This window comes from Gallinula chloropus (assembly GCF_964237585.1).
Source record: "Gallinula chloropus genome assembly, chromosome: 7".
Taxonomy (NCBI): Eukaryota; Metazoa; Chordata; class Aves; order Gruiformes; family Rallidae; genus Gallinula; species Gallinula chloropus.
The window spans coordinates 14946587-14961226 of NC_140092.1; the positions used below are offsets into that span (position 1 = coordinate 14946587).

General features: G+C 46.1%; 1 protein-coding gene across 1 annotated transcript in view; it reads right to left on the reverse strand.

Moving 5' to 3' along the window:
- BEND4 (BEN domain containing 4) overlaps positions 1–13642 on the reverse strand; it is a gene marked incomplete at both ends in the record, with an annotated part of 28137 nt that extends 14495 nt beyond the window's left edge. Inside the window, 2 exons of the mRNA XM_084266924.1 lie at positions 4838–5404; positions 13273–13642. Coding sequence (XP_084123050.1) covers positions 4838–5404; positions 13273–13642 — 937 coding nt within the window. The remainder of the gene's footprint in view (positions 1–4837; positions 5405–13272) is intronic.
- Between the last annotated feature and the right edge of the window lie 998 nt (positions 13643–14640).

Genomic DNA, 14640 nt, shown 5'->3' on the forward strand with positions numbered 1-14640 from the left:
GGCTCTCTCTTCCCGAAGTAACTTCAGGCTTTGAAGCTGAACAGCAGAACGAGGCCAGAGATCAGACCAAAACATCCAGAACATCAAGGGAAACCAAAGAAGTGGTTAAATGTGAACATCAAGAAAAAGGACAAAAAAAAAAGGAAAAAAAAAAAAAGGACATGAAAAAGTGTTCGTCATAACCCTTGATGGCTGCTTTATCTACGCTGCTGCTGTGGTAGGCTCTTTGGAAACGCGATGCTCTGAAAGTATAAAGGAGACAGGATTTGTAGGGAAAAGTAATATCTTTTATTAGATCATCCGATATAGTCAGGAAAAAGAGTCAAGCCTTGGGCACACAAAACCTCCTGAAAAACTTGTCTGACTTTTTCAATTACACTGATATTAACTCTACCTGCAAATCCTGCTTTGCTCTGGCTACTTCCAGCCACCGTGAACATTGTGTCCATGTTTGGTCACCTCTCTACATTTGAGGGGGGCTTCACCCCCATTCTCACGCAGTTTGCTGGAGTATTTTTTGCTGCCAGGTCAAAAAGGTTAGAATAATCACTGTACTTATCACACACTGCTTCATCTTACTTGTTTATACTTTTTCACTACTTTCAGACTGATGTGCCCAAAACCACGCAGCAAAGCTGGGAGCACCAGGAGGCAAACCCTCACTCGTGGCTCCTGGCCTTTGCTTTAACCACCTGGAATTATTTTTACTCTTTTAGGTCAAAACCTGTGAGAAAATCATGCTGACAATAATGAAGGAGAACTGCTTAATATCCTTATATATTAGACTGGCTAAATCCAGGTCTTAACACGCAGCCTCACAAATAAGTCTTTAATTTTACTGTTGGGAATGAATCACAGTCCTAGTAATTTTTATACAGAGGAAAGAGATTAGGAGACATTTTTGTCCTCATATAGATGGATTACTTTGCTCTGTTCTCAGCAATCTCAAAACCTTAAAGAGCCAATGACAAGTTAACCAAACTCTTTTCAGGAATTATCTAATCTTTGTTTCTCAAAATAAGACAAAATAACAGAGAGAATGAAAATGTTTATCTTTTTTTCCAGTTGAACTGAAAACTGAAAATGTTCAGTTAATGTTTCTGTCTAAAAAAACCCCCAAAAACAAAATAAAATACTGGGGAAAACTGCACAAGCTGCAAGAAGTCACATCACTCCAAACCCAAAGCACTGAAATAGGAATTTTTCATTTATTCCATACCTGAAACAATTAAGACTGCAAAATTTAAGTGTTGTTTCAGTCAAATGAGTATTTTTTGAGAAAATAAACCCCAAGTGAAACATATGCAATATTTCACCCATCTAATTGCTTTTCTCCAGCAGTGATCTGCCCAAGAGTGATACTGGGCAAAAAGATCCTATGGGATTGAAGGGCTCCCACAGCAACAGTGCAGTGTCCTACAAACTGAAAAAAAAAAAAAATCTCATTTTCTGTGCCCAAAACTACAGGAGGATATGCTTTGTGTAATATTTATTAAAAAAAAAAAAAGTTGTTGCCTTTACATCTGCTGAGAAAACACTCTTCTCAGTAGTCTCTTTGTAAGCCATGCAAATGGTGCTTTGCAGAGCTAGAGGCAGAGATGTACAGTGGTAACTATTTTTAGACCACAAACTCTCATGGATTTTAAAAGGGCTTTTGCATATGGAAAGTAAAGGAAAAAAAAGAAATGCAAAGTATTTCAGGAAAAGGATGAAATGATCTATAGATGGTTATAGAGCAGAAGGGAGGGGCTGGTGCTTTTGACAGGTTTGCTAGTGGGAGCCTCAGCACCCAGAGGGAGGGCATGGTGCTCGCCTCTCCCTGTCCTGCAGGATCCCACGCCAGCCTCACTGAGCACCTGTGGCCTGAGTCCCTCACGGATGAGTGGGAAAAACCACTGTGTCAAAAAGCCCTGCTCTTTCAGTGGCTTGTTGGGACAGTATGGCAGCCTCCATGCTCACCTAGCTGCCTCCACCATCGCTCTTCCTCTGTCTGGCCTGTCAGATGCCCTGTGGGAAATGCAGGGACAAGGAGGGCAGAAAGTCTGTGCTCCGAGATGACCCTGATGTGACTGACAGGTGGTGGCAAACCACACCGACGGTCTTCCGGGTCCCTCCTCAGACACCTCTTGAGCAGCAAATAAAATTCCTGCTTGGAGAATTAGCACTGCGCTCATGTACATACAGAGTTGGACGTTCCAAGTCCCACAAAAATTTCTGCTGTTTTCCTTGGGAGCAGGAGCTCACTGGAACAAAACGTGCGCTGCAGACAGACACTGTGCGGAGCTGGCTGCTGACTAAACCTGCTCAGTGGTGGCTGTGGGCCTGCACGGGGAGCTCAGGCTACATAGCAAAACCTGAGGGCACCTTCTATGGCTTGCCAGACACCTAGGTCATTTCAGGTCTATCTGAATGCATCACCCAGACAGCGGCAGATGCATCTGATGATGGTTTTATGTTGGCTGATGAAGTCACGTGTCCTCGCATCCTCTGATACACCACTAGCAAGGTGTTTCATTAGCCCTGGGGGGTGAAAAAGGACTGTGTTTTTGTGTATTTATCTCTCCTCTTCAGAGAGGGATGAAGGGTAACTGTGATGACACTGGCTGCTTAGCCCAGCATTAACCCTAGCAAAATACAAGCAATCGCAACGGGATTCAATTGACTAAAAACTAAAGAATATGAATATCATTAACACCAGTCAAAACATTTCTTATGGAAAGTGGGTCTAGTCAGACTAACATGATTATCATTCTTTGATAAAATTATAGGTTGGCTGGAGAAAGCTGGGTTGAACAGATGTAATATACCTCGACTCCTGAAGTGCATTTAACTTACTACCATGAGTTATCTGACTGAAGCAGCAGCATCAGTGAACTAGAGCATAGGTGGATTAAGAACCTGCTACTGACATCTCAAGTGTCTGTCACTGGGGGGACCATTTGATGTGCAGGGCTCAACAGGGACTGACAGCAGCCTCAATACCATTCAACATTTCTGACCAGAATCACAAAGTTAATTTAAAAACAATAGAAAAATAAATAACCTGGATGACACAGAAATCGGTGAACCAGCAAACAGTGGGAAAACAGGACAGCCAAAGCAAGCTAGATCTCCTAGTACACGAAGGCAGCCAAATACAAAGTAGGTATGCCTAGGAAGAAGTGTGCCCAGACTAGGATCAGCTGCATTTGACTGACAGTCAAATGACCAGGGCAACTGTGAGTGAGAACAAAGAGACCATTCACCTTCGCTCAGGCAGGTATCACACATATTTTCAGTGCCAAATTTAAAAGAAATTAGTTGAGGGGAGAAAAGAACTACAAAGAAGGGTTCAATTTTCTTGGGCAGTTTTAAGCAGCTCTGCCTAGTCGATCTAAGATAGAAATCAACTTTCAGTCTGTAAATACCTGCATCCAGAAAAAGCACCCCGTCCTATACAGAACTTCATTTTGTGGAGCAAAGCATGAAAGTCAATGATCAGAAGCTGATTTCAGACAGTCAGGCAGGGAATTCAGCACACAGTTTGACCAGTGCAATTACCCACCGGAATCAAGCATCAGGGAAAGAGGTAGGTAGAGCTGCTGCTTACCCCAGTCTCCAACTCAGAGCCGGAGGCCTTCTGAGATACTGCTTGAGGCAAATATAAATTATGCTTTAGTCAAAGCTGAAGAGATTACTGGGTTCAGAACAGGTGATTGAATGAGAGCTGTGGGCTGGATTATAGACCTTACTGATCATTTTTGTTTTATACACCTGAAACTAGGATCCAACAGGGGTTGAAATCCACATGACTCCCTTTGTCACACAGTATTTCCACGTGATGTATGAACCACCAGTGAGAATGTACAAGGGATGGTGACTTCAGATTTTGGGAAGGGTGGCAGAAATATTCTAAATTTTAGGGTTCTTCCTTTCTAGTGCGTAGTTAGCAGCTTTGGGGTATTGTTTCTCATGTAGCCCACGCTAAACTACCTGCATTTTTTGATGTTTAGGGATTACGTCAATTAACTTTGCATGGTCTACCCATAGGACCTCAAACTTTAGGTAGCAAAGGCGCAGCTCCCTGGCATTTACTGATGTGCCAGAAGTGTAGTGTATACTTATTTTCCTCACTAAATTCCAGTTTGCTTCTAGTACTGCTGAGGTGCATTTTTGTTTGTGCTTAAAGGATATAGGTCCAAGATACCTTAACGGTGAAAGTCCTGAGTTTAAAGGGGCAAGAGAAGCTTTTCACAGCAGAGGTTTCTATCAGATTGTTTTTTTCTCCCTGCTTTCTCTCCACCAGTGGTAGCCTGGTATTGTTTAACCGCATAACTTGTTATCAAGGTTTTTTTCAGGCATTATTTAAAGATGAATAGGAGGAGATGTATTTATGCTTCTCACTGAGCTAAAAGCAATTTGAGGGAGACCATTCAAGGTAAAAGTCAAATCTATTTTTGTTAAAAGTATGGATGTAGCTTTCAATAGTTAAGTAACCAAAAAAGAAGCCCCAAAAAGGAATTAGGTTTATAAGCTGCCACACCACTTACGGAACAATACAGATAATCGGGTATAAAAGCTTATGTTTGAAATTACCATGAAAAATTACCTGAACTGGAATCTGGGATTACAAGTACATCTCATCCTGAACACAGCTCATTAGTCTAGGACTTGGAATTAGTATGGATGAGTAACAGCAGACAGTTTTCCAATGGGCATGGCTATAGGAATTTTGGATGGAGACAAATTTCAGTGTTTGATTACTATGACTAGAACCTTAAAAGACAACTACAACTTAAACCATTACGCAAAACTCTTTTTATCACTGACTGACAATATATGGCAGGGGATTATTTACCTGGAATGCTCTCCAATTTTCTACGAAGTTCCTCATTTTCTTGTTGCAATGAAATTACCTCCTGCTCTAGCTCTTGACACCGAGGGCAGTAACCTTCTTCCTCTTCCTCCTCTTCCTCCTCTGGAAGTGTAGAAGATGACGGGTGACCATGAGATTCAGATGTTGCTGGAGATGTCCATCCACCTAAAGTGTGTACTGGAGAGGTTGAAAGTGGATCCACATCTGCCAAATGGCTAAAATCATTTACTGATGAGGTGTTCTGAGAAGGGAAGCTCCCAGAAAGCAAATAGTTCTGAAGGGAATCGGTAAATACTCTCAGAAAGGCTGAGGTTTGTTGTTTCTTTTGCATATACTGCATCTCTATGTCTAAAATGTCTGACGTCTGACTATGGACCATTTTCCCAAGCTGACATTGCTCTTGTCTTTCACTATAATTTGGGTTTTCCTGCTTTATACAAGAAATCATGGACTGAGAGTGATTGTTGTCCAGTAGTTTTCCACCACAATTTAAGAGACTTAGAACCCGGCTGCATTGTTGAGCAAAGGCATCCAGAATCATTCGACTCTCTGAAACAAAAGAAAAGATGAATCACAGAAACCTAACGCAAAAGGTTATGCCGAGCGGCAGCAGCTAGATGAATGTACACAACTGTTTACAGTAGCATGCATTTTATTTCTGAACACATTAAAATTACGGCTTCTGCTTTAATACTTCTGCAACACTGTGATTTAAAACAATCCCGACTTTGCTTCTATTTTGAGAGTGCCCTTGTGCCCTTGCTGTTAATCAGAAGTGCATTGTGATGATCGTCACTGCTGACTGCCATGTTCTTTCAGAGGGATTAAGACAGGAAAATGGGAAAGGAAATACAAATTCCATCCAATTTGCTAGAAGGAAAAGTTACATTTAAGTACTTCTCTGGAAGCTGTTTTCAAGCTGTTGGTGGGCACTGCCTGTACGTGTGCAGGACTTTGCAGTAAGCGTTCTTCCCGTGCCCTGCTCCTCCCCAGCAAGGCTTGCAAGCTTTTGCTCCCTTTAATCTTTGCTGTGCTTGCTTTACACTGGGTGAGGGACACTTCACATGACCCACCACCATTCCTATGGACTTTGCTCATGTTCCTTTTGCTTTAGGTTCCAGATACATCCAAGAACAACTCAAGAATGATAAGCACAAACCCTTCTTACACCAAGTAAAGGCATCAAATATGCAGCGTGAAGCTCCCCTGGTCAGAGGATGGTTTTTTCCTGTCCTGCTGACCTCCTATGAGTTTGTGGGATAGCAGAAGATAGCAGTGCATAGTTCTTCAAGCTGCTCTGGATGTAATCAGGAAACTCTTATGTGGGGATGTGCAGCAGTTTGTGGAGCCAGCAGCTCGGCTCTGGAAGCAGGATAACTGCCACACTGCCCCTAGCCAGCCTTGCTTCTAATTACAGGCAGGAGCAGCAGCAGTTACAACCTAAACCGCTATAGGAGGATGGTTCATTTCTCAGTGTCTATGTATGTAGAGTGACGCTACTGTAATGGTTCTTGGACCCAGATGGAAAATGACATGACATATGGCTCTAATTTATGGTATGACCTGCTCAGTTCCCTGATAAAAATAGCACCTTTTAATTTTATTTTTTTTTAGCTTATTCGTAGCTGAGTTCCTCTAGGCACCTAACAAGATGTAACTAACATTCTGCATGAGATTAAAAAAGAGAAAAGACTGGTAGGCTTTAGCGCTGCCAATTTTGGAGAGCTCTTCTCAGGCAGGCTTGACTTTTAGAAAGTGACAAACGCATTTACTTTTTAAAAGGCAACCTGCTACAGATGCGTGAAACTAAGCAACCCAGACCTTCATCTATCTTAACTTCATCACTAGAGACAAAAACATCACCTCATCACGCTGGTAATACGTAAAGAATAGAAACGTTCACAATTCAGTTCCTGAAGAGGTGGCACTCCTCATGGTACTTCTCCATGACTCAGAAGATACACCTTCTGGTGGAAAATGTACTTCATACTGAGGTCGGGACAGCTGGCCTGAAGAGCATTTGAAACAATGCTGATTTGTGTTTGTACCTTCATCCAGATCTCTGCAAAAAGGGCAATGCTGAAGCACCATACAACTGCTTCCAGTCTCAAACACAGCCCGAAGAGACCTCCCCGATGCAAAACCCAAGGATGTGATCTTCCGACGAGTCAACTGTACGAACAGGGACATGAGGTGGTCAGAGTAAGCCAAGCCACACAACTGGGCTATGAGGCTGCCCAGGGCCGAGCAGGCAGAGCCCACCAGCATGTGAAGAACTGGGGTGGCCCAAGGCCTTTTAAGGCATCCTTGCAATCAGCCTTCCATCCCAAGGAGTCACACCACACCCTAGATGGGCTCAGACAAACCAGGGCCTTCTTCACCAGCACATCTTTGATCCAAAATGTTAAGTAACACCCGGTGCCCACACTGCAAACTCAAAAGTGCACCACTGCCTGCTTTGGAAGGGGGTGCTGGGTGCTCTGCAGCCTCCATACCTGCTGCCCCTCCTTCCCTTTTAAAGCTCTCACCTATGTCTTTAACCCTCACAATGCAAGTGCAAAATAACCCAGCACAACTGATGTAATACAAATCAAAAGCACAGAACCCCAGTGATATTGCTGCTTTCTAGCTGGGTCCTACCAATAAACCCAAAGGAAATCGAGAAACTCAAGCATCACTAACAACCTTAAGTCCACTTTCTTTGACTTATTTCTCTACTTCCCACATTTTCCCTTTAAAATTATTAGAGGATGATATTGATTGGAACTTTGCAATCCTACTACAGAGCAGTTTTTCATTCATTTTAATCCTATAATCCGATTCCAGACCTGAAGTCATATTTACTGTTTGTATTTTAATCATTATGGTCCCTGTTGACAAAACAGTTACTCATTCTTTGCATATCCTTGTTGCAAGGGGACAAAATATGAATGGAACAACTGGAAAGGGATTAAATCAGGCTAAAATATGTTATTCGAATATTATGGTTTCACCTAAAATATGGAAAAAAGTAACCTGGCATTTCAAAACCAGGTCTGAAGAATGCTATAATACACACTCACATCAGTAAAGATAAAATTAATGATTAGTTTTGTTGTAAAGTTGAATGCATTAGGCACATTCGCTGTGATAATGGCCTAAAATGTAACTGAAATTTTATACAGCAATGACAGTATTGATTTAATCTTCAGTTCAGTATCAGATCTACTACAAAGACACAATAGCAGCAATTACTGGGTTTTTTTATTTCTTAACTTTAACCCTTACTCAAAGATATAAAAATGAAAGGCATGACAAGGCAGGGTGATTCTGAAATGCCAGCAGAAAGACTCACAAATGCTTTTTTGTGGGTACCGCTGGGCAGCAATAGCGACGGATGCTCTCAGCACACATTCTGGAAACATCTGGCTCCGTGCTGAAGCAGGTACCACTCTGATACGACTTCTACACCAGTAATAATACACGTACGTATAGTCTGAACAACCCTAACTGAGAGTGATAACTACTGTTATTTCTTGTGATGGAGAAAAAATATAAACAAATGTTGCCCATTTAGCATATATCGTAGAAATTGGGATTTCAGCTTTTATGGACAGGCTGTAATTAGAAATGCAAGCACTGTGCAGTGTCTTGTCACTGAGAAATGACAAGAAGTCGGTTTTACGTGAGCAATACTGAATAATCACTGATCTATGATTCTTAATTGATTCAATGTAATGTATGTATTTTCTAGGAAAGGAGGATTCTGTTGAAATTACTGCATCAGAGTAAACCAGTGCAAACAGTTTATTAAAGTCTTATTGTGATATTCCTTCTCCTTATTACGATGCTCACCAACCATGTAATTCTAATGTCTCAGACCCCGCAGCCTTAGTCTTACAGAACTTCTATTGACTTTAACTAGACTTTTGCCTGAAGGTGGACTTGCCAGATCAGGTGCATAAAGTGCTAACAGATCAGGAGTAAATTGCTGTAAGTATTCCTAACTAGATTATCTGAGAGTGCAAGCAACTAGAAGTTATCGTCATATGGCAAATCAGGTACCAACTCCTGGATATAGCATTCATCTTGCTATCTTTCTCTCACTGATGCTGAATTATGGGGCTTCTTGCCAGACTAAAACCATGGTTTTAGTAAGACCAAACTTCTGAAACTCAACGTCACGACTCGAGATGCATCAGAGAAGGTGCCCGGAAAGGTTGGTGGGTATAACATCGTATATTCCTACACTTGTGTATCTTTTCAATACTTCACACCAGATAGCTTCATTAATAAGGCATTGTGTTAGGTCTCAATGGCTCTGGATTCAGGTCGTGGCTTTTCCATAGTTTCCTTTGTAATCTCAAGCAGCTGGTTAAAAAGTCATCTTTATAACTACCAAGCAGGTATGAACACCATACATCCTCCCCTGCAGAGAATGTATTCACTGGCATTAAGTTTCCAGCAAGATTCGGAAGTCCAGGTTCCTTAGTGATCTGAATCATCACACTCTTCACCTTGCAGTGTTTCAGCCCCTCTTACCTGGTGATTTGCATTTCTTGATTTATTACATTATTCTTATTTTAGATCCTGGGGCAGTAGCACTGCACCCCTCGAATGGCTTTGCCCACGCACACAGACTTGACGTTACGTTTTTAGGTGTGGACACTACTGCAAACATCTACGCTTCAGTCTCAAAACATGAGAGCATTTGACACCTCCCATGAGCAGGCAATGCTTTCTTGGCCATTTTGCATGAAGATCAACGAGACAGCCCAGTGGATGAAGCCCACAAGCATTTGACTGTTTCAGTGCCAATCTGATAGATCTACTTCTAGACGAGGCTTCCCAGTGTCTTGGTTAAGTCCAAAGTTACCATCTTTACCTTCACTGCTCACTTAAACAACTTTTATTTTGTCTGAACATGACAGAGCTTGATTAGCCAGTTGTGTTAAACATGCCAGGTTGTTGGCACTGGAGTAACACCGCTAAGACAGCTCTGTTCTTCCTTCTCCACTTTCCAGGAAAGCCCACCTTGTTTTAAGGCATGCTGTAGGGTCTACACCATGCTTCCCTAAGAAACTTCTTTGACAGACTGTAAGACTGTTTAATGCACATGTGCTACCAAAGATACACGTTGTTTTCATATCAGGAAAATGTGAATAGACTAATATAAATAATTAATATTTCACAAGAGAAAATGGGTATCTGTTGGTGCTTTGACTGCATCCATTTGTGTGACTCCCTCTGCAGCAGCAGTGGTCACAGTAACCACTATTCACTAGAGGAGAAAGAAGGCTCATGCTGCTGTGCAGTTCCACATTCCCCATGGTAAGATGACATTTCTTGTACAGAATCCTTCCCTTACGAGATGGGATCTTGAGCTAGATCTTTCCTCACCATGGCACAGGGTGCAGAACACCTGCTTTTCCTCCTTCCCATAATCCCTCTTCCTGCTGGAGTTGGAGGTCAGGGTGGGCTCAGAGAGGGACTCAAGAAGAAACCCTTCATTCCTGGCAAGATCTCTAACCATGAGGAAAAGCTTCAAAAACACAGAAGCATCCTAAGTTGTGGCTTTGTGTGGAATGCCCACTCTCAAAAGCAACCCGCAGTGTCATGCCTGAAGATTAAGATCAGCTGCACTGAGTGTTTAAGTTGCTAACACAGAGTTAAGACATCCCGGGAATGGTGTTTTATTGCCCAGCCTGCTCACTGCTGCCTACGCAAGTGAAGGGAGGAAATGTCTAAATCCTAAACATGAAATGAGCATCCCTACAGAAGTGTGATTACAGCCCTCCAGCCCTTCTCTCCGGTAAGCACTCACCAAGCACTATGGCTACGCCAAGGAGGGAAAACCACTCAAGTCTGGCAACTGTCTGCCTTCTGAAGAACCATCCAGTGGACCTGCAGCTGGATACCTGCTAAGGAAGGATCCTCTCCTCTGCCTCTGCAACACCCACCACTCAGGAGATGAACCTCTGGCCAGGAGTCGTTCTGGAAAGGGCCTGCTCGCGCCCCTTGCTGCTGGTGGGAACCCAGGAGTTGGATGGGCAGAGACCCTGCAGTAGCTGGGTGAAGCGCAGAGCGACCACACATGGAACACACACAAATGCTCCTACTCCCCAGTGGCAGCACAAGCTATTAATTTGGCTCACACATTCGTTAAGAGGATTTCGAGGCTCCGGACAACAGGATGGAAGAACCTCACAAACATACTGTCTGGAGGCCTCAACTAGTTCACCCTCTGCACCCTCTTACCGGTGCTACAGCTCCTCCAACACAAGGTACCTGGTGTTTCTCTACCACTGAAATGAAGGATAGCTCAGCAAAGCACCTGTACCTCAGGGATTACAATACCCAGGAGGTTTAAACCTTGTCCCTTGTTTTTATCAGCCTCTGGTAGCAACTTGTACGAAATCCCACTTTGGCACACCATATTAAGTCTGGGGTTTGTCTTGTCCTGTTGTGCCTTGCTTGGTACTTTAGTCTTAGCTGAAAGAAGAGTATGGTGAGACCCAAAGTAAATGTAAAGCTTGGATGTGCAGGTAATGGGACAGGGACTTCACAGAACTTCAGTGCATAACCAGCAAGCAGTGCCTTATCTATTGTTTTTAGCATGGGGCTGAAATAAATGACAAACTTTGAAGCCTGGTCTAGTGGTTTGTACAGTCTACAGGGGCAGGAGAAAGTCCAAGCCTGTTCTCATCAAAGCCCTGAGAGCTCTGCTGTGAATATGGCCTCGTGTGTCATCTACCAGACAGCTGAGTGTTTTCCATGGCGTAATCTGCTTCTGTAAAGAAATGTATGTGTCACATTTACTAGCAGCGTTCTGCTTGTGGGCCACAGAAATATACCAAAATACCACCATGCGGGAATTTAAAACACGAAGTTATTTCAAGGGAGAAGAAAACATGACCTTCTGCCATGGATCACGGGACTATGCGTCAGAGCCGTGAATTTTCAGGCTAATCTATTCGAGTATTAAACTTTTTTGGTAAAGTACTCGAATTATTTGTAACAAGACATGATAAATTCATCCAGTACACTACTGCTTCTGAGCAAAACCAGGCATTAAAACATAGCCATATATCCTATTAACTAGCACATCTCCCTGTTTAGTAAGGAAATGTCATCACATTTGTTACAAAGGCAAACAGCAACATACCAAAACAGGATCCAATTTTTCTAAATAAATAAATCAATGATGTGTCAAAAATTAACAGATGAGTTAATATACCCGATGTTATCAAAAACAGATGGTGCTTCATAATATTCATCCTGTTCAGTCAAACCCTGAATATATTCTGGACCATCAGTATATAAAATAGGATGCTGCTATTTGTGATGGCAAACAAAAGCAATCATGCCTGCCAAGCACATACTATAACAGGCAGCATTTCAGCTCTGCTAGACAGAAAGTAATTAGAATGCTTTTAATGTCCAAAAGAATGATGCTGATAGGCTGCCACAGATGTGTAGATTTATGAATATTTATATGGTGGTTTATAGCTGACACTTTTATCAGTTGAAGAAGATAAAATATCTGCCTGACTCAAAAGCTTGACAGTCAGGTTAATAAAATCTCATTAAAGAGAATGACCTATGCAATTATATAGGATTTATTGTAATTCATTTTTGATTGTACTCTGCTTAAAGATGCAATTTCCCATTTCCTGATGCCAAATTTAGGTTGCATATCAAGATCTACGTGGTTTTTAACTCCAAGCCATCACTAGAAGAAAGACAGGCGTTCAGCATCTCGGTATCTTACACCTTTAAAGAAAAAAACAATAAAACAATCCGATCTCCCGGCTGCATCTCCCGAAAACGGTGCGGGCGAGCAGCCGATCTGTTTTCTGTTAAAATCGCCACCTCTTTAGCAGCAGCCTCTCCATTACCAGCAGCTCCCTCCGGCTGCCAGCCCCAGCCTGTCGCCCTCCCCGGTCGCGACCGCGGCGGAGCGGCCGGCCCGGGGCTCCCCCCCCCCTCCCCGCTCCCCGCAGACGGCGGCGGCGGCGCTCCCGCAGGTGCGAACCGCCCGGCGGGTGCTTGCCCCGCTACGCCGCGAGCGGCTGCCGGCACAGCCCCGACGGCGACGGACGCGATCCTGCCCGCCCCCTCCCCCTCAATCCCCGCCGCCCCGGGATCGATGCCGAGCGGGCAGCGGCCCCGGCCCCGACGGCGGCCCCGCCCGCCCCCGGGAACTTTAGCGACGCCCGGCCGACGGGTGGACCCGGCCGCTCGCCCCGGGCCCCCGCGCTCAGCCCCGGGGCACCCGACGTCACCAGCCTCGACGGGGGGGACCCCGCGGGGAGCCGAGCCCGCCTCCAGCCCCCCGGGAGAGGGTTGTGCGTGTGAGCCTGCAGCCCCCATCCCGCTCCCGCCTGCTGCAAAGTGCCCCGCGAAGTTGCGCGGCGGAGGAGAGGAGTTGCGGGTACCTGCGCTCAGCTCCGCGCCGCCGCCCCCCGCCGCCGCCGGGCAGGGGCCGTAGCGGCCCGAAGAGCTCGGGGCCGGCGGCGGCGGCGGCGGGCGGGGGTGGCCCTGGGTAGCGCCGGGGGCGGCGGAGGGGCGGGCGGGCCCGTTGGGGAAGGGGCCGTGCGGCGCGTAGGGCAGCGGCTCGGCGGCGTGCGGGAAGGGCTGCCCCGCTCCGCGCCCGCGGGGCACCTCCACCATGGTGGGTCTCTCGTAGCGCTTGGCCAGCGCCGCCCGCTTCCCGGGGAAGGTCTTCAGGACGCTGTAGGGGCCCCGCTGCTTGTAGATTTTGGGGGTGCTGGGCCCCTCCTCCGCCGGCTGCATCTCCTCCTCCATCCTCCGCCGCCTCCCCCGGCGCGACACGGCCCCGCTCCGGGGCTGTGTCTGCCGCCGCCGCGGCTCGTCTCTGTGGCACGGCGGAGCCCCGGCGCGGCGGGGCGCCGGCCTGATTGACAGGCGGCCGCGCCAATGCCTGGAGGGAGACGGGCGGCGACCGGCAAGTGTTTAGGGTAATCTCTGCTAATGGCAGCGGGGCGGGGAGGCGGGCCCTGGTGGGGCCGCCGCCGCCCCCGGCACCCTCCCGCGGGGGCAGGTGAGCCGCGGGGCGCCGCCGCGGGGGACGGGCGGTAGCTGAGCGCCAGCGCTCTTCCGCCCGGCCCGGCTCCGTACGGCCCGGCCCGGCGCGGCTGCTACCGCCCCGCGCTGCGCGGAGCGCGGAACCGCCGCAAAAAACTTTGTGGCCCCTCCGCCGGGCGGGGAGCCCCGCGGCGGGTGCCCCGCCGGCCGCCCGGCCCTTCCCTTCCTTTCCCTTCCGAGCCCGGCCCGCACGGAGCGAGCCGCGGGCCCGCCTCCCCGGTTATTCGGGATGAAATAAATAATGTCATAAATAAAAGTATTTGGGAGTCCAGGACCTGTCAGAGTTGATTAGGGCACAGAGGACATTTTCCTTCTCATTATGCAAAAGCATTTCATGGCGAAATAAAAGAGGTTTCGCTGTAACTCATGCATGTCAGATTTCCAGGAATCCGGGAGATTAATCACATTTAACATTATTTGCAACGTCGTCCCCCCTCCCTCTCCCCCCCTTCCTCGCTTTTTGCAAACTGCTTAAATGAGGCGGACACGTGGGGCCAAACCTCCCTCCCTCCCGCTCCCCTCCGCCTCCTGCCCAGACCCTTTCAGGGACAGTTAAGGAATAATGAAACGCTGGTGAAAGACAGGAAGAGAATGAGATGCCATCGAGAGACGCTTCTGAGAAATGGTGGAGATCTGGGTGAGATGGGAGACAGCTGAAACAGAATGATATGTTGAAGAAAAATAAACGATAACAAACC